At 37.4% G+C, this 23,755-nt stretch overlaps 2 protein-coding genes and 1 long non-coding RNA gene across 4 annotated transcripts; 1 reads left to right on the top strand and 2 right to left on the bottom strand.

Annotated features, from left to right (window-relative positions):
• The first annotated feature begins 462 nt into the window (after nucleotides 1-462).
• Nucleotides 463-3,962, top strand: LOC104101259 (pentatricopeptide repeat-containing protein At2g03380, mitochondrial). Its single transcript, XM_009608707.4, has one exon. The coding sequence runs from the start codon at nucleotides 575-577 to the stop codon at nucleotides 2,681-2,683; it is 2,109 nt and encodes a 702-aa protein (XP_009607002.1). The 5' UTR covers nucleotides 463-574; the 3' UTR covers nucleotides 2,684-3,962.
• Nucleotides 3,963-6,064: 2,102 nt separating this feature from the next.
• Nucleotides 6,065-8,666, bottom strand: LOC104101258 (uncharacterized). 2 transcript variants are annotated; one of them, XR_687415.3, is made up of 2 exons: nucleotides 8,243-8,666; nucleotides 6,065-7,357 (listed from the first exon to the last, which is right to left on the bottom strand). It is a non-coding gene; the product is annotated as an uncharacterized lncRNA (long non-coding RNA). The 2 variants fall into 2 exon arrangements; XR_687414.3 differs by having other exon boundaries at nucleotides 6,065-7,329.
• A 918-nt stretch (nucleotides 8,667-9,584) lies between these two features.
• On the bottom strand, nucleotides 9,585-23,464 carry LOC104101257 (uncharacterized). Its single transcript, XM_009608706.4, has 15 exons — nucleotides 23,289-23,464; nucleotides 21,571-22,001; nucleotides 18,394-18,471; nucleotides 18,103-18,158; nucleotides 13,797-13,916; nucleotides 13,563-13,633; nucleotides 13,240-13,333; nucleotides 12,913-13,119; nucleotides 11,742-11,993; nucleotides 11,390-11,498; nucleotides 11,180-11,247; nucleotides 10,535-10,604; nucleotides 10,359-10,433; nucleotides 10,171-10,262; nucleotides 9,585-9,977 (listed from the first exon to the last, which is right to left on the bottom strand). Exons 2-15 carry the CDS (start codon nucleotides 21,871-21,873, stop codon nucleotides 9,902-9,904), a joined length of 1,671 nt encoding a protein of 556 aa, XP_009607001.1. The 5' UTR covers nucleotides 21,874-22,001; nucleotides 23,289-23,464; the 3' UTR covers nucleotides 9,585-9,901.
• Nucleotides 23,465-23,755: the final 291 nt, after the last annotated feature.

Genomic DNA, 23,755 nt, shown 5'->3' with positions numbered 1-23,755 from the left:
TAATCCATATGTATTGGACTTATAAAATTAATTCAATTATATTAGCCCATAATATTTATTTGGCCTAATATATCTTGCATTTAAATATAGTCTAAATTATTTAATAAATTTAATTCTAATAAAATTTATATGCCTACCACATGAACTTGACTTAAAAAAAAATTAATGAAAGCATTTGTGACTAAAAGCATTTATTTCGCTTGAGATACTTCTTAAATAATTTTTTCAATATTTCACCAGTATTTTAGACACTAAATTTCAGTAAATAAAACAAGGATTAAATTTCTTAATGAAACTCAAATGTGCGTAATATAAAGTTAAATCATCAATTAACTTGAATTTTGTTAGTTTATCCATTTGAGCTTGTGCTATCTCTCAGTAGTATCTAAGAAAAAGAATGAAAAAGGAAAAATAGACATCCTGATTTTATATATAGAAAAGAAGTAAATTAAAAGAAACAATTTTATGTACTTATTAAGTTTTGAAATATTCAGAATACGCCTGCGTAATAGCGGGAAGCTTGTAACTGAAAATCAAGAACCCAGCCAACCCCAGCGGCAGTGAAGGATGAAGTATGAAAATTTTCATTCAACTGCAAAAACAACTCTCTCACTTCACTCAATATAGAGCTTTTACTTCAACAAGAATCAGCCAAAATTTCCTGCCGAACACCATAGGCACCGAATCAAGCTTGGCATCAATATCATCAAACCCATGTTTTGCACTTCTGAGTCTTTGCAGAACCCTCTCTTCTCTCAAAAAAATCCATGCCCTTTTCATAGTTCACGGCGAAACGCATGATGTCCTCTTAAAAACAAAGTTAATTAGTTTATATGGACTATTTGGGCACTTAAAGAATGCCCGCAAACTGTTCGATGAAATTCCAAACCCAGATCTTTTTTCTTGTAAAGCAATGATAAGATGGTATTTTATGAACGATAAGTATGATGAGATTATTGGGTTTTATAATTTCATGAGAAAAGGTCTCACTTTGTTTGACAATGTCGTGTTTTCAATCGTTTTAAAGGCTTGTAGTGAGTTGTGTGATATTGATGAAGGTAGGAATTTGCATTGCCATATTGTGAAAGGTGGAAATTCTGATAGTTTTGTGTTGACTGGGCTTGTTGATATGTATGCTAAGTGTGGAAAGGTCGAATCTTCGCGTGATGTGTTTGATGATATTTTGGATAGGAATGTGGTTTGTTGGACTTCAATGATTGTTGGTTATGTAAAGAATGATTGTGCTGAAGAAGGGTTGGTTTTATTCAGTAGGATGAGGGATGGGTTGGTTGAAGGTAATGAATATACTTTGGGGAGTATAGTAACGGCATGTGCTAAATTGAGAGCTTTACATCAAGGGAAATGGGTTCATGGGCATATCATAAAAAGTGGGATTGAACTAAATTCCTACCTGGTTACAGCTCTGGTAGATATGTATATGAAATGTGGAGCTACTGCTGAGGCTCGTGTGATTTTTGATGAGCTTTGTGCAAATGATTTTGTTACGTGGACAGCAATGATTGTTGGATATAGTCAAAGTGGCTATCCAGATGAGGCACTGAAACTCTTTACAGACGAGAAATGGCAAGGAATATTGCCTAGTTCAATCACTCTTTCTAGTGTACTTTCGGCATGTGCACAGTTGAACAATCTGAAGTTGGGAAAATCAGTCCACACTCTCTGGATTAAGCTAGGATTGTATGAGGCTACTGTGACAAATGCTTTAGTGGACATGTATGCGAAGTGTGGTGCAATGGCAGATGCTCGTTGCTTATTTGAGAACTTCGCACACAATGATGTAGTTGCCTGGAATTCACTTATTTCTGCTTATTCGTTGAATGGATCTGCTAAGGAGGGTCTGATATTGTTTCATAGAATGAGATCTAAACATCTTCAGCCGGATGAATTTACAATGGTGTCTGTCCTATCAATTTGTGCTTCACTTGCGAATCTTAGAGTTGGTTCTTCTTTTCATGCTTTTATTATCAAAGAGGGTCTTTTATCGTCTAATTTATATGTAGGTACTGCACTTGTTAATGTGTATGCTAGATCTGGTGATGCAAAATCTGCTCGTGTTTTTGATGAGATGACAGATAGGAATGCAGTGACGTGGAATTCAATGATAGGTGGCTATGCAATGCAAGGGGACTGCAGGAATTCCTTTGCGCTTCTCAGTGATATGATCAGGGAAAGTTTTGAACCTAATGATATAATCTTCACTTCGATACTATCTGCTTGCAGCCATAGAGGGATGATAGAGGAGGGATGGAGATTTTTCTATACAATGTGTGAGGAATATAGGTTTGTTCCGTCCATGAAGCACTATACATGTATGGTTGATTTACTGGCTCGTGCTGGAAGGCTTAAGGAAGCCCTGGATTTCATTGACAAAATGCCAATTCAACCTGATATTCCGGTGTTTGGTGCTTTTCTTCATGGATGTGGTATTCACACCAGATTTGACTTAGGGGAGGTGGCAGTGAGAAAAATGCTGGAGTTGCTTCCTCATGATGCTTGTTATTATGTGCTTATGTCAAATTTATATGCCTCTGATGGGAGATGGAGTCAGGCTTATCAAATGAGAGAGTTGATGAAGAGCAAAGGTTTGAACAAGTCCCCTGGGTGTAGCCAGGTTAACATGGATTGCGAAAACGACTGTCTGAGGGTGTCATCTATTGCTTAATTATTTCCGAGGAACATTTGACATTAGCTGCCTGGAATGATTATCCGCCCTCGGAAGAAGTTAGCATCATACCTTGTTGGGGACTATTAAAATAGCTTTTACAGAAACATTTGCCACAGAAACCTTAATCAAGGGTAAATTACAGCTCTCGTTGACTGCAGGCAGAACTTGAGTGAGTTCAAATTCAAAATTTTATCCACTTCAATCTAGTTGCCAGGTTAACTGAATTGAAGTTTTCCGACATGGACAGTGAGGATTTTATATAGCTAATCCCAACTTGCCTGGAATTGAGGATTTTCTTGAGCCGAGGATCTTCCGGAAACAGCCTTTCTACCTCCTAAGGGTAGGGGTAAGGTCTGTGTACACACTACTCTCCCCGGACCCAAACTTGTGAGATTCCACTGGACTTGTTGACGTTGCCGAGCTTGAAACTTAAGGAGCCACTTAGGATGGTTTTTTGGCTCTCAAAACTTTGTGGAGAGAGAACTTTTAGGGGAAGATTGGATATACATGAATCTGAAGATATTCCTAGTATTGCACGTTAGCCTTTGGAATTTGGGTTGAGAAATGTTGGCTTGTGAACCTGTAAGCCTTTAAACTTGAGGATGGATCTCTCTTGAAGGTGCTATCACTGTATTCTTCTACACTATTTTGCTGATTGAAAAATTAGCTATGGAAATTCTGGACACAAGTGTTGAATGCTATGCTTGGCAGAATTTCTGGCAATTCGAATGTACATCGATCTCCATTGTGTGACTAACATTATACCCTAGACGAGATTGTTCTTAGCTGATGGTTCTCAGACCCTCATGTGGAATGACATTTTTGAGTGAAAAATACAGAATAATCGTGCTACCCTTGCAAGAATTTCTGATTTGGATGATGTTACAGTAGCAGATTTCTTTACCCCGCTTAGATATTACTCAGACCTAAAGGAGATTTTGTAAGTAACTACTCATTGGAGTAAATTCATTGACACTGAGCAAGTTTCCTGGAACAAAGTGGCTAATACTGGTGCATCTCTGGTAGCAACCAGTTAGAACGGCTGTATTTAGTAACATTTTCAGATGTTTGAGTAGAAAGCTACACTGCAACAAAGATCGAGTCTCCCCTATCTACATCTTCAATTTTCATTTTCACTCTGGCATGGACAGTACAGACATGTAATGCACTTCATTCTTTTGAGTAATATATCTGGATATACATACATCATGATACATTATCAATACTGGAATGGATCAGTAGTCAAAAGATTAGATTTCCGATCTTTCTTGATTCAGTTTCAGATGGTTTAAAGGTGAACACTACCTTCAAGATCACTGTTTTAGCTTTGAATGAGGAAACTGAAAGGCAAGTTGGAGTACCCAAGTGGTGCATTACTTAATATTTTGCTAATTCTCCATCCACCAAGAAAACTAAGGGGTCGTTTGGCAGAGTGTATAAGAATAATGCTGAATAAGGTGTATTAATAGTGTTGGTATTAGTTATGCGGACATATTTCTTATCCATCGTGTGGTTTGATGTATTAAAGCATTGCACAATTTCTAAAAGAATTGTTTGTTTACAAAAATACCCTCATAAATCAGTCCATCATTTATCTTTTTAAAAGAAACATATATTGAGGAATGTTTTTATATGAAAAAGGTTTAAAAAAATTATTTGATTTGTCTGCTTATATTGTAGTATAGAATCGAATATTTATTTATAAAAAAAGAAAATATGTTAAGTATTTATTTATTTACTAGGGATATAATTTCATTTTCCGCTTTCTTGGATTATTTCAAACTCGCATTAATATAATAGCATATTTCAATCAAGAATAAATTTTGAAGGATAAATTTGTCTTTAGCTAAGCTAATGGATACATTAAAACCCATTTCATTGTTAATATCATGATTTCTTATGCATTAGTTATGCATAGCATAATACCACATACGGTGTATAACTAATGTCACACCTCCTTTTTACGGGAAAAGGGAAGGAGTTTTTCCGATTTAAATGACATTATTGAAATGAGATTATTTTATTTTATTTAAAGAGTCGCCACTTGGAATGATTAATTACGGCGTCCCAAGTCGCCATTTATTTTTAATCCCAAATTAAGGAAAGTTTGACTCCGTATAAGTCTGTGAAACACAGAAGACCGGGTAAGAAATTCTGTTAACCCGAGAGAAGGTGTGAAGCACTCCCAAATTCTGTGATTTTAGCACGGTCGCTTTACCATTACACTCGGCTTAATTATCTGATTATTACATGTTTCAAACCTATGTGCATTTGAACCTTTTACCACTTTTAACTATATATTTTGAACCGCTTAAAGTATTTATGGAATTGTTTTAAAACAAGTTACGATGTCGCACATCTGTTGTTTATACATATCGCAAATCGCGCCACGTGAAACGCGCCTGCAATTTACAACATTTTTATTTTATTATTATTTGAAGTTGTAGGTCAAGTCACATAAGCGTGCACTCGAATTTGGGATTAAATGTATCATGACTATGCCACGAAAACTGTACCCATAATCACAATAATTTATTATTAATCGCGTCTAAAGCAAGCTACGATGTTCATATATTGTTTATTTTCCCAAGTTTGAGATTATTGTGACAAGTCCAGAATTATGGAACTTTCTTTGTGGGCAAGTGTGCGTTTCTTTCATTACTGAAAATTAAGAACGAATGAACAAAGGTCAAGATTCTAATGCCTATAAGATAAACGGCATCTGGGTGACTTAATTAACTAAAGTTGAAACTAAAACAGGCATCGGTGCTTTGATTGGTAAACCAAATTGGGCCAAGTTGACGTACTCCGGGCCCCTGAATATTTGAAATAAATTACTCTATTATTATAGTAAAAATAGCACGGGCTAGCCAGTTTTCGGATTGGTAATTCAAAAATAATCAACATTTGCAAATTTATTGAAAAATAACTACTATTTTGCTGCAACACGGACCGGTCCAGCATAATATAATAGAGATTGATGCAACTGTATATGAACTTCCAGCATATTATGCTAGAACTCCAACACGCGAAAAGTTCCAGCATAATATACTGGAGATTGGAACACCTGTGTATGAACTCCCAGCATATTATGCTGGACCGGTATATTATACTGGAACTCCAGTATATTATGCTGGAATATTTTCCGGATCTTGAACAATGTTTTCGTTCAGATTTATCTTTACATGAAAAATGACAAAATTTCAATTACTTTTGAAACTGTGGCTATTTTTCAATTACCACTTGTAAATCTAGCTATTTTTGAATTTCTCCCATTATTGTAGAGTCTGATGGACTCTCATGGGTTGCCTTGTATAGGCGATATACTGGGCCTAATTATTTATAGAATAGTAGCCCGTTAACTTGTTAACACTTCAATTGATTTTTCACGTGATAGCAAACTTGATTATTAAAATCAGAAACAATTAACAAGGCTCTAAACATCAATGCATGAGTATACAGATCACACGACTATTTTATTATATCAACAACAACAACAACAACGACCCAGTAAAATCTCACTAATGGGGTCTGGGGAGGGTAGTGTGTACGCAGACCTTACTCCTACCCCGAAGGAGTAGAGAGGCTGTTTCCGAAAGACCCTCGGCTCAAAAAAACAAAAAGACAAAAGGACAAAAAGGAGACAATATTAATATCACAACAACAATCATAGGAAAAATAGGAACACCATGAAATCCAGAAGAAAGATGCAAAGCAAAGGGAGACAATATTAGTAAATATTAGTATCACCAAAAATTAGGAACACCATGAAATCTAGAAGAAAGATGCAAAGCAAAAGCGATAGCTAGTAAATAGGACATGCACTGAAAAGCAAAATAGTAAGACACAACATTGCCACGGGCTATCTTAGACAAAAACCCTACATGACTATTTTATTATATCAAAGCTCTAAAAGGGAAACATTACCCTAATCAGTTATTGTTGGGGATTAGTTATTCCAGTTGTTCTTAGCGTGAAATTATAGCAATGTATACGTGCTCGACCAATTTTATAGCATGAACTAACCACCTAGTAGGAAATTCAGATTAAGACTAGATGATTACAAATTTAATGCCATAACAACTGAAATTAAAAATACAGACCACACGTGTGTATACAAACCATAAGCTGTAACTCACTAGTTCTACATTCTAACTTCAATATCAAGCTATCATAAGATGAACTTCAGCAGCCTTAAGATAATCACAGGATTCAAACATCCAACTGATGCATACGACTTAATTGAAGATTATACCTGCGTGGCATGACTTTCAATACAAACAATCACATGAGCTCAAACGAGTTTTAATCAATCTCACAGATTCATAATCATTGACAGAGTTTCAATTTTCTCGCTTCTAATCAATAAACTATCCAACTACTGAAATTCTCAACTGAATCACATTTGCAGCATTAAGTATTGATCAGAAAAGGAATACAAGCAAGTAGAAAAGGAATACAAGCAAGTTTCAGGATTAGGCAAACTGAATCCAGGAAATTAGGTATAAACGCATCATGAACAAATCAATGTGTCATCCATAGATTCAGAGAAGAGAATACAGATGAAGATTTACATACCTAAAAGCAGAAAACAGTAGAGAAATGACCAAATAAAGGTCTGGACTCCAAAGAACCAAGCTCGGCTACAGTGAACAGCAGAAACAGCAATTTCTTCATACACAAACAACTTTCAAAATCGAGAAAGTTTGCAACAAAAGGTAGAAATTGGAAACAACTTTGAATTTTTTTTGTGTTTTTTTTTGTGTTTTTTTTCTGTTTTTTCAGCTTTTGAATTTCCAGATCCAGGATTTTAATTCAAAAATTCAGGATGCTTCTATATGCTAAGAGGCGTGTGTGTGAGAGGAGTGTCTATTGCGTGTGTCCAGAATTCTGTGTGTGAGTCCTTTTTTATAACTGATTTTCAGATTCTCTTTTTGTTAATTCCTTTCTTTTCAGTCCTTTTTTATTTTCTATTTTACCCCCTCAAATACTTGTTTATTATTCCCTCAGACCCCAAATACCTGACCTGCTCACTCTTTTTCTTGCAAATTAGTCCTTTCCCTATCTCCTGGAACCTTCTAGGTTGTTAACAACAAATATTCCCTTAGTTTAATTCCAAAATCACCCTTTAGACTCTTGCTTAACACCTGACAGCACCAAATAAATGCCTGGGCTTCAAACTACAGGCCCAAGATCAAAGCCCAAACCTTCAAACCCTTTATAGACCTAAACTACTTACCCTAATTATGAAACGGATTTCTGAACTAAACAAATAATTTAAACTACATATTTAGACAACCATTAAACTGTTAAAAACGAAATAAAAAACTCTTAAATGACTAATTCATGCCCCAAAAACAGTGTCAAAACTCAAAAACTACCAAACTAACAATCAATTCAAAACTTAATGACTAAGCATAGAAATAATACACTACAACATAAAATGGGAATTACTAATCGATTATGCAACAACTAAGAACATTTAATGTTAATCTGAAAATGAAGACCTGACCTAAACGTGCAGCTGAAACAAAAGAAAACAAAATTAGAGAATACCTTCTTGAAGAAACTCGAATCAAACATTGGCGACTGAATTCTGGCTGGTCAACGGTGTTTGACCGGACTCCGGCGACTTCGAAGTGAGCTAAAACTAACGTCAATCGATTACACTCGTCAAGAGAAATCGATCAACGTAAGTTTCAAGTCAAGACGAATTGAAAAAGGCCTAGAAATCGAAAAGGGGACAGATTAGGCTTTAATACCTTCCTAGATCTACTAATTGGGGAGTTTGGGTGGTTTTCTGGGGAAATTGAAGGTATGGGAGGCATGCGGGAAGAATGGTGATTGTTTGGTGATGTTTTGGTGGTGTTTGGAGGTGGCCCGCCGTTGTGGGCGATTCCCGGCGGGCGGCGGAGGATGAGAGAGGGTGAGAAGGGGTCTGAGAAGAGCGTTTGAGGGTTGGGGTTTGGGGGAGGGTTGATCCGACATCTTTAAGGGGGATGGGGAGTGAGTTCTGAGCCGTAGGATTGGTTTTGAAGGACGGCTAGGATTAATCTACGCCCAACGCGTTTGACGTAGTGGGGGACCGGATCGGATGTTGGACTTGGACTGGGGCGGATTTTGGGGGAGTTTGGGCCATAAAACATAGGGCCAGTCTGGTTTTAAACTCAAACCAGGCCCTCCTTTTTTCTTTTCTTTTTCCATTTTAGCCACTAATTACCTAACATAATATTGAGAACTTGAATTGCACAATTAACCTATTACATGAACTATTTAACAATTAAACTAATTAAATTGTGGATTAACAACTCAATTAACTAATTTGAACCTAAAATGCAAAACAAGGCAAAACAAACTAATCTATTTCTTTTTGTATTTTAATCGTGTATTTATGTAATTATGCCCTTAAAACTACAAATAAAAATCTAGAAATGCAAAGATAAATGATAAAATGTTTTTGACGGTTTTAAAATATTCCTAATGATGCAAATGATCTATTAATGCAATAAAATGAGATTAAATACACAAATAAAATTCCTAAAATTCTGCAAAGGAATTAATAATTATTTTGAATATTTTTAGGAGTAATTTCCTATGTAGGGCAAAAAATACGTGCTCACAACTAATGCTTGAATAACTAATGTATAGGTTCAAAATGTGTATCAAACAACGTATTATTAATACACAAAAGTAATGCATACATTATTTTATCTAATAGGTACAACCAAAGAACACTCTTGTTTTAATCCAACAAAAGACCCTCTTCTAGTTCCCCTTGCGCTATTCACGAACGCACCTCACCATAAAACAGTATAATGAAAATAAAACAAGAAAAGAAAAGAAAAGTACGGGTAAATAACCGAAAATAAAATAAAAGGCTGGTTCAGTCTTGAACAAATATTCGTAAGGTCAAGTCTTCTTTAAGGACTCACAAATGACATCTCAATTGTCACAGAAATAGAGAAATTTATTTCCATTTGCATGCACAAGACTGGACATCTGATTGCATAAATGAATCAAATTACAGACATAAACTGACCTAAATAACTGCTAATATTGCACAAGACCAATTACAACCTCTACACTGCACAAAAAATAAAAAATAAAAAATAAAAAGAAGAAGAAAAGACGAGCAAATAAAGTGAATTTTTTTCCACAACGTCTATAATAAATGAAGTTTGAGTTGTGAAGCTCAGTTGACACTTGACACAGCGTCTATGGTCTCTGATAAACATACTTAGTTCTTGGATCCACAATTAGGCCCTTCCCTCCATTTACTTCCAAATCATGCCTGCAACAGGAACACGATAATTAGTTCAACTTAATCTACTCACTTCTTTTACACACAAAGAAATGAGACTGGTACCTTCTGGATGGAGCAACTACTGAGGTGTAATCCTTTTTTTTTTTTTTTTTTTTTTTGAAGATTTGAAACTCATAATTATAATCAGAAAAATGAATCGTTAGCAGAATGTTGACTTAACTGGAATACAAAATCTGGGATGGTTAGCTGTTCACGAGGAACATAGCGGAATAGTTGCAGAAGACGATCTACATACACTACTTTTTTCCATACCTGACATCCGTGCAAAAGGTAAAGAGCATTCAGAAATAAGTAAGTTGACTTTATTAGAGAAAAGAAAAGGAGGAAGGTAATAGGACTGTTAAATACCACATTATCCACAAAGAGCTGTAGTGCAACTATTGCACTCTTCAGTCCAAAAGTAGGGTGAAGAACATATATCGCCTGCCCAGAGAAAAAGGAGATTTAGACTACAGCAAGTCAAGTACTTGTATCATGGCAAGTGAACTCCAACACCGGGGAACAAGGGGGGAAGCATAGCATACATGAAGGTTGCGCTGGTGCTTGCGGCCGAGTATTTGTTGTATTCTCTTCATCAATCCTAGATCTGGTTGTCTGTTTTGGTACAATAAAATAATATTTAGTAACATTACAAGACAACGGAATTGTGAAAGTTATCCCCCCCCCCCAAAAAAAAAAAAGTGATAAACAAGAATTGTTAAAAATGTGCACGCCGTGTGACGTCAAAGGTTAAAAACACATTTCCATGTTCCCGTGTTAAATACAACTAACTTCACAAAGCAAATGGGAGAATGAACTCTAGAAAGGATTCCTTTGATATATTAACTATCTCAAAAGCATAGGGATTAGAAATGACGTATTGTATAGAAAGTTTTGATACTTAACAGCAGACCATATGGTCATGAAAGGATCCCAAAAACCAGAATGAAAAAGGAGAAATTTTTTATAGCAATGATATACCACTTTGCTCTGAAATTAATAGAAGATGGTAGAAAAAGAGCAGATATTATATAATACTACCCATTAAAAGAAAGAAAAATACACATTAGAAGTTTAAACTTTTATTGACAAGTCAATAAAGAGAAGCAACTTCACCAAAGACACACGAAGAGGTTTATTCATCGTATCGAGTAAGGAGACAAGGCCAGTGTGAGAAGGATGATACTCACATCTGTAAGGTTGCAGCAGAATGGAAGTACACAATAGAGTAAGGCTTCTGTATTAATGGTTCGAACTCCTGAAAATTGACATATAATAATTACTGAACCACTCAATGGATATAGATAATAGATCCTATCCAACCTATTTTAAAGGGGAAAAAACCCATAGTCGTCAAAACAAAATCTAACTTAAGTCTTAAGCAAGTAATTATCACATACCTTTACAACATGGAGAATAAATCTCTCAAGATCAAGACATCTTAGCAGGAAATGTGCCCCCACAACAACCATTACTGGACGACCTTCACTGTCAACCCCTCCTCGGTAGCTGAAACGAAGTCAAAGGGCAACATGGAAGTTGAAGAATATAACACAAGTTCTAATGGACTAGCTTATAAATATGTCAACGAGACTTTGCTAGTTGTATGGTAAGATGACATATCAATTAAACCACATCATGCTCAAACAAGTTAATATTTGGACAACTGGACACAGATCTTTATGTATTATAGGAACCATGGACAAAAAGAGAATGTCCTCGGAGACATATATATACAGCAAAACTGCTTACACAATTTTCATTTCTGCAATTTCTGAAAGGTTCAGAGTATTTGCTTTTGCAAGATATCTAGAATGAAGCGAGTATTCTTCTGCGGGTGACAAAGGCGGTCCTGCAACATCACCATATCCAAGCATTTTAAAGAAGTTCCAACTAGTTTGTGCCTGGGCAGTTTTTTCCCATTGTTCTCTCCGTCGCTGATCAGGGTCCTTGATCAAGGACATAAAAGCAGGGTCCAGAAAAGCATCCAAATAGGATGAGCTCCTACTTAAAAAATTCATTTCAGTAAAAGCAATGATAAAAAAGGCACATTCTTAACAACTAAGACTTGAATGGTGAAAGCAGATGACAAAATCCATCAGGAATGAACATATTCATCAAAGTAATTATCCACCGTGAAAGTAACAAGACGTTTCTTGTCTAAACTCTTAATGACAATTACTTTATCATTTACCATCAAACTTCAGTTCGATTTCAGTTTTGTAACACTCAGATAAAACACCAAATACGGGGCGCAATTTGATCTGTAAGTATTAGGATAGTAGCTTCAAAGTGCTTCACTTCATTTCTTTTTTTCCCAAGCTGACACAATGAATATTAAGTTATGTGCTTAACAGTGAAAAGGTAATACTATCTTGATGACAACGTGCTCCAAGATTGTAAGAGAAGAATATGGATGGAAGTTGTTATTTGTTTAGGGGTAAGCTTCTATATTCTATCCCAGAACCAGGAGAAAGAACCTTCTATGTCCAAAGCATTTACAAGTTGGAATTCATGCTACTATCCAGTAAAACACTTGTGGAAAAGTTGATCCAATTTGTTTTCATTTTTTACGACTGAACAGTTTAGTTCAAGGTTTGACGTCTATCTCAAAGAGTATAACTGCTACTTATTTTGTTTAAAATGTGACACCTAAAGCTGATAAAGACAAAAAAATTGTACAACAGCCTGGAACCACTACGTGCTATTATTTGTCAAGTAAAGGAGGAGTTTTTTCGTAATCCAGTAAACAAGGACTTTCTCCGTCAATGTCATCCTAGCTCCAAAGAGAAAAAAACTAAAACGGGAGGGTGCTTGTAATGAAGTCAGTTTTGGAACTTTGACCAACTTCAAGACTTCCCTTATATCACCCACGTGACTCTTATATGTATAATATAATGTGGATGCAGAATTCATCACTAACCTGGTCAAACCAACATTACTGACGGAAAGATCAACAGAGGCCTGCGGAACCCTTGGACTGGACTTTTTTGCATTCGGTAACGGTTTTATTCTAATTTTACGTTCATCTATAGTTGTCTCCCCATTCTCATCCCCAACATCTGCAGGAAGTTTTAATAGGGCAACTTCCTCTTCATGCTTATCCCGAGGAAAGTAGAGCGGAAGCAATCTGCAGAACAAAGTTACATATAGCGCTCAAGAGGTGGATGGTCGGACTTCCCAAATAAATAGAAACTGACAGAACTCTTTCCCTCCATATTCTACTAGAAAATCGATTCCCTAAGAATACCTTTTATAAATCTCTGTATCCGATGATGTAGCTGTACAGAAAACAACTGCCTCTATTTTATCTTTCTGTTTCTCAATGAACCGTCGTACAGTTCCTAATCAAAGTGAATGAGAGATGTCATTATAGAAGCGGTACAGCATAAGATTGGCAGCACAAAAACTGGAATAGATTTTTAAAACATAAAAACATATTTTTAATGGAGATACCATAGCATTCAAGTCCACAGAAAGACAGAGTTATCTATATCTACAACTTGAATATCAATTAAGGAACATAAGGGCTTGATAGAGAAGTTACGAAAATAGCAAACAGAGATCTCTCACTTATTGCCACATGAGCAGCTGGTTCTCGTGGGTAATTTTTTGCTTCTGTGTATATACAGCCCATAGCAATGCTGCATCCACATGGTACAACATGGTCAGGTACAACTTCCAAATTGCGAAACCTTAAAGTCAAGATCAGTCTTTTTATAAATTTTGCTGCTTTTTTCTTTTTCTTTAATAATCAATATCAGGGGACTAAAATGTAACAGACTAAATTTATGACAATGAGACAACCTCTTGAGCCCATTTTCTATTAGAAGCTCGAGACAAGAGCGATAGCAATGGCTTAGAGCATTCTCTGCAGCAGTATGATATTTTACAGCATATTTGGGACCAACAGTGTGTATGACCCTCCTGCACAATGCACGAAGCAAGATCAGCATAAGGTCAACAGTTATATAATGCTGCATGTCTTCCACTAATGCTAGTGTTGTGATAAATGATCATGTAAAACAAAGTTCAAAGGAAGTAGAACACTTATTATTTCTTGCTTTTAACTTTAACAGACCAGAATCTACTAGTAGCTTAAATGGTGATACAGAAACGTAGCTCCCGCACCTTGACAACCATGATGCAAATCTCAGAAATTACAATGGGAATTTAAACATTAAGTGAAGTCACACTTTCCTTTATTTTTTTTGTGTTGGGGTAAGTGTAAATCACCATTTTCTTATCAGCAAAGACATTAAGGTGCCAGAATGCTTCAACTGTTATAAATTGCTCAGGTGTGAAGAACTATAGCAAGATATAGTGGCATGACTATTGCAATAGGTAGTAACTCCTCACTGTTGATTTCAGTGAATTGATAAGCGCTTTGAAAGTACACCTGAAAATAAGATTGATTTTTATTTAACTTCTGATATACTGGATTCTTATTACAGAAAACCCAAACAAAGTATAAGCTGTTTGTAGGTATAGACTCGGGGGGTCCTTTTGGGGGAGGGGGTGTGGGGGGCAAGGGGGGTAAGAGGATTAAGGGAGCTGCCAGGCTGTGAGTTGGGTCTTGGAATATAGGAACCTTGACGGTAACGTCTATAGAGTTAGCGAAAATTCTCCGGAAGAGGAAAATTAATATAGCTTGTATCCAAGAGATTAGATGGGTGGAGCGAAGGCGCGAATGCAGACGGGTTTAAAACATGGTATTCTGGACGCGCGGGGGACAGGAACGGGGTAGGTATTTTGGTTGATAAGGACCCCAAGGAATTAGTGGTGGAGGTTAGGAGGGTGAACGGCAGGCTAAACTATTAAGCTAGTTGTTGGAGAATTTACTTTGAATATAATCAGTGCGTACGCACCCAAAGCAGGCTTGGATGAGGATGTCAAAAGGCGTTTCTGGGAGGATTTGGACGAGATCGTGCGTTCTATACTGCACAGTGAACAGCTTTTCATAGGAGGAGATTTCAACAGCCACATTGGAGCGACATCTGGGGGTTATGATGATGTGCATGGTGGCTTCGGTTTTGGAGATAGAAACGGAGGATGAACTTTACTGCTGGATTTTGCTAGAGCGTTTGACTTGGTGATAACTAACTCGAGTTTTCCGAAGAAGGTGGAGCACTTGGTCACCTTCTGGAGTTTGGTGGCCAAGATCCAGATGAATTATCTACTCTGCAGGAAGTTCGATAAAGGTCTTTGCACGGATTGCAAGGTCATCCCAAGTAAGAACCTTATGACCCAACATAGGCTCTTGGTCATGGACCTTGAGATCACGAGTAAGAGGAGAAAGAGGGCGGTGCATGGCCAACCTAAGATCAAGTGGGGGGGCCTTGACCGAGGACAAAGCGCACGAGTTAGGGATTAAGCTGTTGAGTATGGGGGCTTGGAAGAGTAGTGGAGGCGCGAGCGTTATGTTGACCACGACTGTGTATTGCATTAGGGAAGCTGCTAGAGAGGTATTAGGGGTCTCGCAGGGCTACTCTGGTGGTCACAAAGGAGATTGGTGGTGGAATGGAGAGGTCCAAGGAAAAGTGAAAGCCAAGAAAACGGTGTATCAGAAGCTAGTGGAAAGCATAGACGAGTAGGAGAAGAGGACGAATAAGGAGTGGTATAAGATGGCTAAGACGGAGGCAAAGTTAGCAGTTACGGGCTTACGGCGGTTAAGAGTGCAGCACAAACGAAGAACTTGAGGGCAGGGGCGGGGATAAGAAGTTGTTCAGGCTAGCCAAGGTGAGAGAAAGGAAGGCCTGTGACCTGGACGAAGTGAAGTGCATCAAGGATAAAAAAGGCAGAGTTTTATTGGATGAGGGGCATATACGTGAGATGGTAAACTTACTTCTATAGACTCTTGAACGAAGAAGGGCGACAGGAACATTGTGGTAGGTGATTAGAAATTATCCGAGAGTCATTTTGACTTTGGGTATTGTAGGCGGATTAGAGTTGAAGGTCGAGGGGGGCTATGTGTAAGATGAACAGGGGAAAAGCGACCGGAAATCCCAGTAGAATTTTGGAAGAGTGCGGACAGGGAGGGTTTGGAATGGCTCACTAGGTTATTTAATGTCATTTTTAGGATGAAAAAGATGCCCGAAGAGTGGAGGTAGAGTATGATGGATCCTTTGTACAAGAACAACGGTGATATCCAAAATTGCAACAACTATTCGGGTATCAAGCAGCTTAGCCCATACTATGAAAGTCTGGAAAGGGTGGTGGAGTTGAGGGTGAGGAAGAGAGTGTCTATTTTCGAGAACCAGTTCGGGTTTATGTCGGGGCGTTCGACTACGGAAGTTATTCACCTTGTTAGGAGACTGACGGAGCAGTATAGGGAGAGGAAGAGCGACTTGCATATGATGTTCATCGAGTTAGAAAAGGCTTACGATAAAGTTCTGAGGGAGGTTCTGTGGAGATGTTTGGACGCTAGAGGTGTACCTGTTGCCTACATTAGGGCGGTTAAGGACATGTATGATGGAGCTAAGACTCGAGTGAGGACAGTGGGAGGATACTCGGACCACTTCTCGGTCATAATGGGGTTGCATCAGGGGTCGACACTCGGCCCTTTTTTGTTTGCATGGCAATTGACATACTGACGTACCACATCCAAGGGGAAGTGTCGTGGTGTATGTTATTTGTAGATGACATTGTATTGATTGACAGATAATGCAAGGTTAGAGGTGTTGAGGCAGACCCTAGACCAAGACAGAATACTTGGAATGTAAGTTCAGTGGTGCGACACAGGGAGCGAAAGGAGAGGTGAGGTTGGATTCCCAAGTCATCCTTAGGAGAGGAAGTTTTAAGTACCTTGGGTCTATTATAAGGGGGTGGGAAGATTGACGAAGATGCCACACTTCGTATCGGGGCAGGATGGATAAAATGGAGACTCGCTTCCGGTATTTCGTGTGATAAGAAGATGCGCAAAAACTTAAAGATAAGTTCTACAGAGAGTGGTAGTCAGACTGACTATGTTGTATGGGGCTGAGTGTTGGCCAGTCAAGAGCTCCCATGTCCAGAAGATGAAGGTAGCAGAGATGAAGATGATGAGATGGATGTGCAGGCACACCAGGTTAGATAGGATTAGGAAATGAAGTTATTCGGGACGAGGTGGGTGTGGTTCCTATTGAGGACAAGATGCTGGAAGCGAGGCTTAGATGGTTTGGACTTGTGAGGAGGAGAAACACGAATGCTCCGGTAAGGAGGTGTGAGAGGTTAGCATTGGATGGCCTAAGGAGAGGTAGAGGGAGGCTGAAGAAGCATTGGGGAGAAGTGATTGGGCAAGACATGACACAGCTCCAGGTGACCGAGGACATGACCCTTGATAGGAAGGTGTGGATACTGATGATTAGGGTAGTAAGCTAGGTAATCTAGTATTTTCATTGTTCATACTGGTAGTATTAGTACGTAGTCTCGTATTTTGTAGGTATTAGGTTTCTATGACTACCTGTCGTTTCTAACATTTCGGTCACCTTACTCTCTTATTTTTATTTATGCTGCTTTTCCATGGTTTCTCGTTGTTGTCCCTTATTGTTTTTATTTTCATTTACAGTGATGCTTATGCTTTCCTAAGCCGAGGGTTTATTGGAAACAAACTCTCTATCTCCACAAGATAGGGGTAAGGTCTGCGTACACAACCCTCCTCAGACTCCACTATGTGGGAAGACTCCACTATGTGGGATTATACTGGGTATGTTATTGTTATTGTTGTTGTAAACAATTCAGTCGAATATTAGATTATGGATCTCTTTACATTTTACATGTGAGAGGTATATTTCTCAGAGTACATGCTCCTTTTATGAAACGCTCTTAGTTCGGTTCATAGTGTTCTCCTTTTGTTCTCTCTTTCTTTTAGTATAATGATGTCTATACAGAAAAAACTAGATATATAAGAAAACGGCTAAATTTCCTTACTTAAAAATTAAAGAGAAATATCTGGCACGTCAACAAATAGAAGAATAAAGTTATTGACTCGAAAGAAAAGGATAATGCTTAGAACGGGTACTTGTTACAAGTGAGACATTGTTATACGTTTCTTCACTTTTAGTGCATGCAGAACAATGGAGATAATGGAAAAAGCATGTCGCACAAGGCTGACAAAATGACCCCGTACACTCACCTAGCAGGAAGATCATAAGCATTTGTAACTTTTGCCATTCCTGTTCGGCAGCCTCCCTATGAAGGAAATGTAAACCATATTTTAGTCTTTCCAGCATCATCAGTTGAATTGAAGAGTAGAAAATTTAGAAAGGTGGGAGATAACTTCCTTAAGCTAGAAGAAGGAATGTACAAAGTGGAACTTCAACAGTTTGCCACAAGTCATACTCCAACTTCTATTTGCAAACCAGCTCAGAAAATATGCAATCAAAATTAAATTACCAATTGCGTATTCATGCATTAGAGAACCTACCAGTGTGGCACATTCTTCTGCAAGACCAGGTCCGGCTGCAGCATGCAATCCAGGGCTGCTGTGTGCTTCATCTAAGTTCTTTTGACCATAAAATAGAGGTGTAAATCTCAAATTGAAGCATCTATAAAGATTGAACATACACCACATAATAGACAATACAAGCATACAAGTATAAGAACTGGTGAAACCATATCTTAAATAGACATGATGTTTGGACAACTGAATCACATTGTCCAGCCATATAATTTACAGGGAAGTGTCCAAGTAAGAGATGTATGGGGACGAAAAAAAATGTTCAGTTTCTAGGAAGTTCCAAATTGCAAGCCTGGAAAGACGCAAAACGAATACAATTCCTCATTTCTTTGCTAACAAAATAAAGACGTTCTCAACTATCAGCTTTGATGCTAACCCGCTCATACTCCCCCCCTCATGTTATGAAACTTAGTCTGATTCAAGAACAAGCATCCAATTACAGAGTTCACTTAAGTCAGACACAGGGGCGGATCTATTCAGTCCCGAGGGGGTGGTACGCCACCCGCAAGCTTCGGGCGAAACTTTATATATGTATGTATATATACTTAAGAAATAATATAAATGATTAAGTTGCCACCCGCAGTAACAGAGGTATCCAAGGTGCCAGTGGCAAAATGTTGCCTTTTCCTCCTACAAGATGAAAGTTCGAACCCCGCTGCTTTCATTCAGTACAAAATGAGTTAACTCTCTTTTTTTTAATTCATCATTGACTTTTCTTTTATTTAAAATAGAATAAAATACCTCTTAATTCCTCTCTCTCAGTAAAACAAAACCCCTCCCCAACAGAAGTAACCCATCACCTCGTCTCTCTCGTCGACTGTCGCCTCTGCTTCCATTCTTTCACCGGAGTTCAGACCATCGTCTCTATCTTCCAACACCCAACCATTGTAAGGCACTACAGGTTGATTCTTGTTTATTTCCTAGCCCTATTTTGCATTTTTTCCCATCAAATATCTGTTCAATTTTTGTTTTCTTCTGTTTTATTTAGTTAATCAAATATCTGTTCCATCTTGTTCTATTTGGTTGTGTATCACAATATTGTTCAATTTTAGACTTTGAATCTGTGATATCTAATTGAAGAAAAGCAACGGTTTAGACTTTAGAGTACACAAGGTTTGATGGAACTTAAAGCAACAAAAGTTAATTAATCAAATATTTGTTTCGTCTTATTCAAATCCTATGTTGTTGCCTGTCGTAAGTTTATTTTGTTTTGCTTGGCAGTAATCAGTAGATGAGTAGAAGTGTAGAAGTGTAGAACCCAAACTTCTAAGGATTCTTTAAGATAAAGAAGGATGCTCTTCTAGCTTAAATCCAATCAATTCTTTTGCTAATTATGATAAAGGTAGAATAATGACTTTAGCAAAGTGTTATCCAAATGAGTTTGATGAAGTACAGATTCGGGATTTGAGTTATCAACTCGATACTTTCATAATTCATATGCGAGGTGGTAATGCCAAGTTCTCCAACTTGCAAGGAATTAGTGATTTGGCAAAAGCATTGGTTGAGGCAAATCTTGTGGAGACTTATTCATATATTTACTTACTTTTGAAGTTGACTCTGATTTTACCGGTTGCTACCGCAACTGTGGAGAGAGCATTTTCATCCATGAAGCAAATAAAGAATGATGAGCGGAATAGCATGGGTGATCAATATTTAAATGATTGTTTAGTTTGTTACATAGAGCGGGATGTATTTACAAATGTAAGTAATGATGTTATTATTGACCGTTTCCAGAATATGAAAATTCGTCGAGGACAATTGTGAAGGGATGATGTATATTTATGATATTAGTAGTATTTTTGGAAATTTTATGCTTTGCGCCAAGTTGGAAATTTTGGACCAACTTGGCACCCAAAAACTTCGAATCCTGGATCCGCCTCTGGTCAGACATAGAGATAAGCTACCTGGAACTCAACACTTTCAAGAAAAATGTAAAGTGTAGTTGGAGGCCGTTTGGACATAAGAAATTTTTCCTTTTTTTCAAAACAATGTTTGGTTATGAAAATTTTACAATTTTTCAAATCCAACTTGAAAATGCATTTTCGAATTCAGCAGGTTTTCAATGGAAAATTGGAACGTTGGTATTTTTAAGTTTTACAAATTTACCCTATATATTCGAAATTCATAAAAGGACCCCAATCAGTTATTAAACTTAGGTAACACCTACAACTACCGACCATCTGATTGAGTGGCCTTGGACTATATTTTGACATCCACCGTTGAGATCTACAATTTATACTCTTACCTGAAAGAGCCACTGCAACTTCTATTAGAGATTGTTCGTACAGTTAAACAATCAACATGTTTGATTGTTTGTTTCAAGTAGGATAATCAAGTCGGGGTGATTTTGATATTTTTTACAAATTGTGGGGTATAAATCATGCTTCATGATTTTGAAAAAAATACATCTAAATATGTTGCAAAAATTATAACCAAACACAACTTCATCTTCAAATCAAATTTTAGTGAAATTCCAAATTTGAAAAAAAATCTCGGAATTTGTGTCCTAATGCCTACTTAATTTGTTCGGCTACAAGTTCACCTTTATGTTGCCATCTCACATGAAACAATGTACGCAAACAAGTTGCTCCGACACGGCAGTTTAGGTGTTGCACCCGTGTCGACACGACACTAGTATGGGTGTGGGTATGAGATCCGTACTGATTTGGTCAAACAATTTTGGGTACTTTAACCACGACGGATGGAAAAATTCAAGATGAGATACAATTTGATTCCCAAAATCAGAACCAAAACTAGGGTAAATTTGGAGGAAATAGCATACCTTATCTAGGAAATCAATCATTTACTTATCTACACCTTGAGAATAAAAAAGAAATCCACACTTTACAAGCTATACGTAAGTATTCCACAAAATTTCTCATAATTTAGAGATATTTATATTTTTTTTGAATTCTTTTTAGCCGGATCCCCGCACTCGTATCTGTACTAGGATTCGCATCCCCGAATCTTAAGATTTATATCTCGAAGGATCCGACATCTAGATCCGCACCCGTGTCGAACACTAGCACCTGTGTTTGAGCAACTTAGGTTCAAATTTCAATCTCCAAAGTTTAAACAACAAAAGATGCTCACATTTATGATGGACATGCAAAACAAAACCGCTTTATGACAGTCACCTCTTACCTCATTAGTAGAGTTAACGACAGCATCTACCTCGAGATTCCAGGGGTCTCCTCTCCACAGGTATATCTTGGAGTTAATCTCATGATTCAGGGGAAACTTGGAAACCATGCTACTTGCATTGCCCTCAGACCCAGAGGCAGATGCCAAAGGATCCGGGAAGTATGAATTAGAAGGATCTTCATTCTCATATGAGTATCTAAATTCAGCATTACTCCAACATGGAACTTGGTCCAGTGTAACCACAGGATCTCCACTATCTGTAGGTACCCCACCTCGAGTAGTAGTAGGCACAGGCCGATACATATTCTGCTACTCTTTATCAAATTTGTCTTCCTAGTCGTTCAGAAAAGAGCTGATATTTTCCTTTATTTGAATATTGCTAAAGTCAAACTCATAACCCACAAGGATTGTACCAAAACAACTCAAATTCCCTGAAAAAAAGAAAACAAAAGACTTGGTATTAGAATATAAGGATGCAATACCATAAGCATGTATCCCTGAGAGCAGTAGTATTTCAGAGAAAAATAGAATTATTGCGTCCAAATATAGCTCCTCAAACTCCGTTTTTTAAAAGCAAGAAGCGGCATAGAAGCAACAATATCCATGGAGCTTGATGTGGAACATGAGAAGTGAACACACGTTTCTTAGAAGTGAAGCACACAACTTATGGACAATAAAAGAATACCAGGCATATATGAATTCAATACTATAATATTCAAATTTCAATTAAAATATATAATTTCAGCATCTAATACACTAAAGCTGATATTACTCCAACTTCACAAAGTTGAGATTCAAAGAATCGATTGCTTCTAGTTGAGATCACTTTGCACGTCATTATTTGAAGCGCATGGCTCAGCTCATGAAACGATAACCCCTCGCTTCGCATCGCTTGATTGCTTTGAGCTATGGCTTTTAATAACACTGATTTAGCTGATGCTCAATCACGAAATACTCACTATGTCACATTGTACATCTGTGTATTCCGTACTTACATGAAAAAACTTGACTAGACAGAGTTCAAGTTGCTAATTTTTATATATTTATTTACAAGTGTTAATTTGACTTAAATATCATAATAGAAGAAAATATTAAAGTAATAGTCGACAATAGAGGTGGAGATGGGTTCAACGTTTATGTTCTTAGCATTGAACCCATTATATTTTAAAGTTATGGGTTCATATCAACCATTTATTGCAATTATAGTGAAAGTTTACATATAATTTGTACTTCGCATCCAAAGTACTGGGTTCAGATGAACCCGGTATTCCTAAGCTACATCTGGCCACGGTCAACTAGGTAGTGTAGTGGAGAAAACATCCTACCGAAGTATAAATTTGATACTTTAATAAATTTGAATTCTTGAAAGTTGCCAAAATTGCACAAAATGGATAGTACTAAACATTTTCGAATGTCCCAAAATAGTGTTATATAAATTGGGAAACTCAACAACCCCATGATTGTAACTCTATCTAAAAACCTTAACAGGCATCAATCTAAATTAACTCCATGCTAGTTTCCATCAAGAAGTCTAAAATTGATCAATTTAGGACCAATATAGAAGTATGTATTTAAAGACCCCAATTCCAAAACTCTTCCGGTGGTTCAAAATCACAGGTTAATCCCAAAAGGAAAAAAAAAGACCCAATGATACAGACACAACAGGGTTGAGAGAGACACATAGATATGCATATACATTGAAAATTATGAAAAATTACCTGCAAATCGATGTGGGGTTTCGACAATATAGAAATAAGCGAGGCTAAGACAGAAAGTTTGAGAGGAATTTTGGTGGACGTGATGAGCTCGCCGAAACAAAGACTCCCTTCTCCCCGACGGGAGTGTATTGGTATTTTGTGGAATATTTTTCTTTAACTTATCATTTTGGGCTTGTTTTGTCATTTTGCGTGTCAGTACTCGCTGTTAAGACTTAAACCTCATAATCGGCCGGACTGGCCCGTTCACGGCCCGATTCGATCCGAATCGGCCCGGTACTGCAGGGATGGGGATGGGGATGGGTTGGCGGGGGCCGGGCTAGAAAGAACACATTTTGTTAATCGGTGAACCGGAACCCGGTTACCCATTATCGGGTTTTTACCGATAATGGGGAATGTATAAGATTAAGGTTTTTCTTTACTTAAATTGCTTTAATAATTGTTATTGGAATTGGATAGTTGATAATTGG

The sequence above is a fragment of the Nicotiana tomentosiformis genome, chromosome 4 (genome assembly GCF_000390325.3).
Source record: "Nicotiana tomentosiformis chromosome 4, ASM39032v3, whole genome shotgun sequence".
In the NCBI taxonomy this organism is placed as follows: Eukaryota; Viridiplantae; Streptophyta; class Magnoliopsida; order Solanales; family Solanaceae; genus Nicotiana; species Nicotiana tomentosiformis.
Note: the sequence above shows the minus strand (reverse complement) of the source record. Positions and strands in the feature narration are given on the sequence as shown.

What these genes read in the sequence shown, in the direction of transcription:
- LOC104101259 (XM_009608707.4), top strand. Translation starts at nt 575, where the DNA reads ATGAAAATTTTCATTCAACTGCAAAAACAACTCTCTCACTTCACTCAA.
- LOC104101257 (XM_009608706.4), bottom strand. Translation starts at nt 21,873, where the DNA reads ATGTATCGGCCTGTGCCTACTACTACTCGAGGTGGGGTACCTACAGAT. An exon ending in AGCTGCTCATGTGGCAATAA is followed by an intron (nt 13,334 to 13,562) that starts GTGAGAGATCTC and finishes CACTTTGATTAG; the next exon opens with GAACTGTACGACGGTTCATT. An exon ending in GATACAGAGATTTATAAAAG is followed by an intron (nt 13,120 to 13,239) that starts GTATTCTTAGGG and finishes TTTGTTCTGCAG; the next exon opens with ATTGCTTCCGCTCTACTTTC.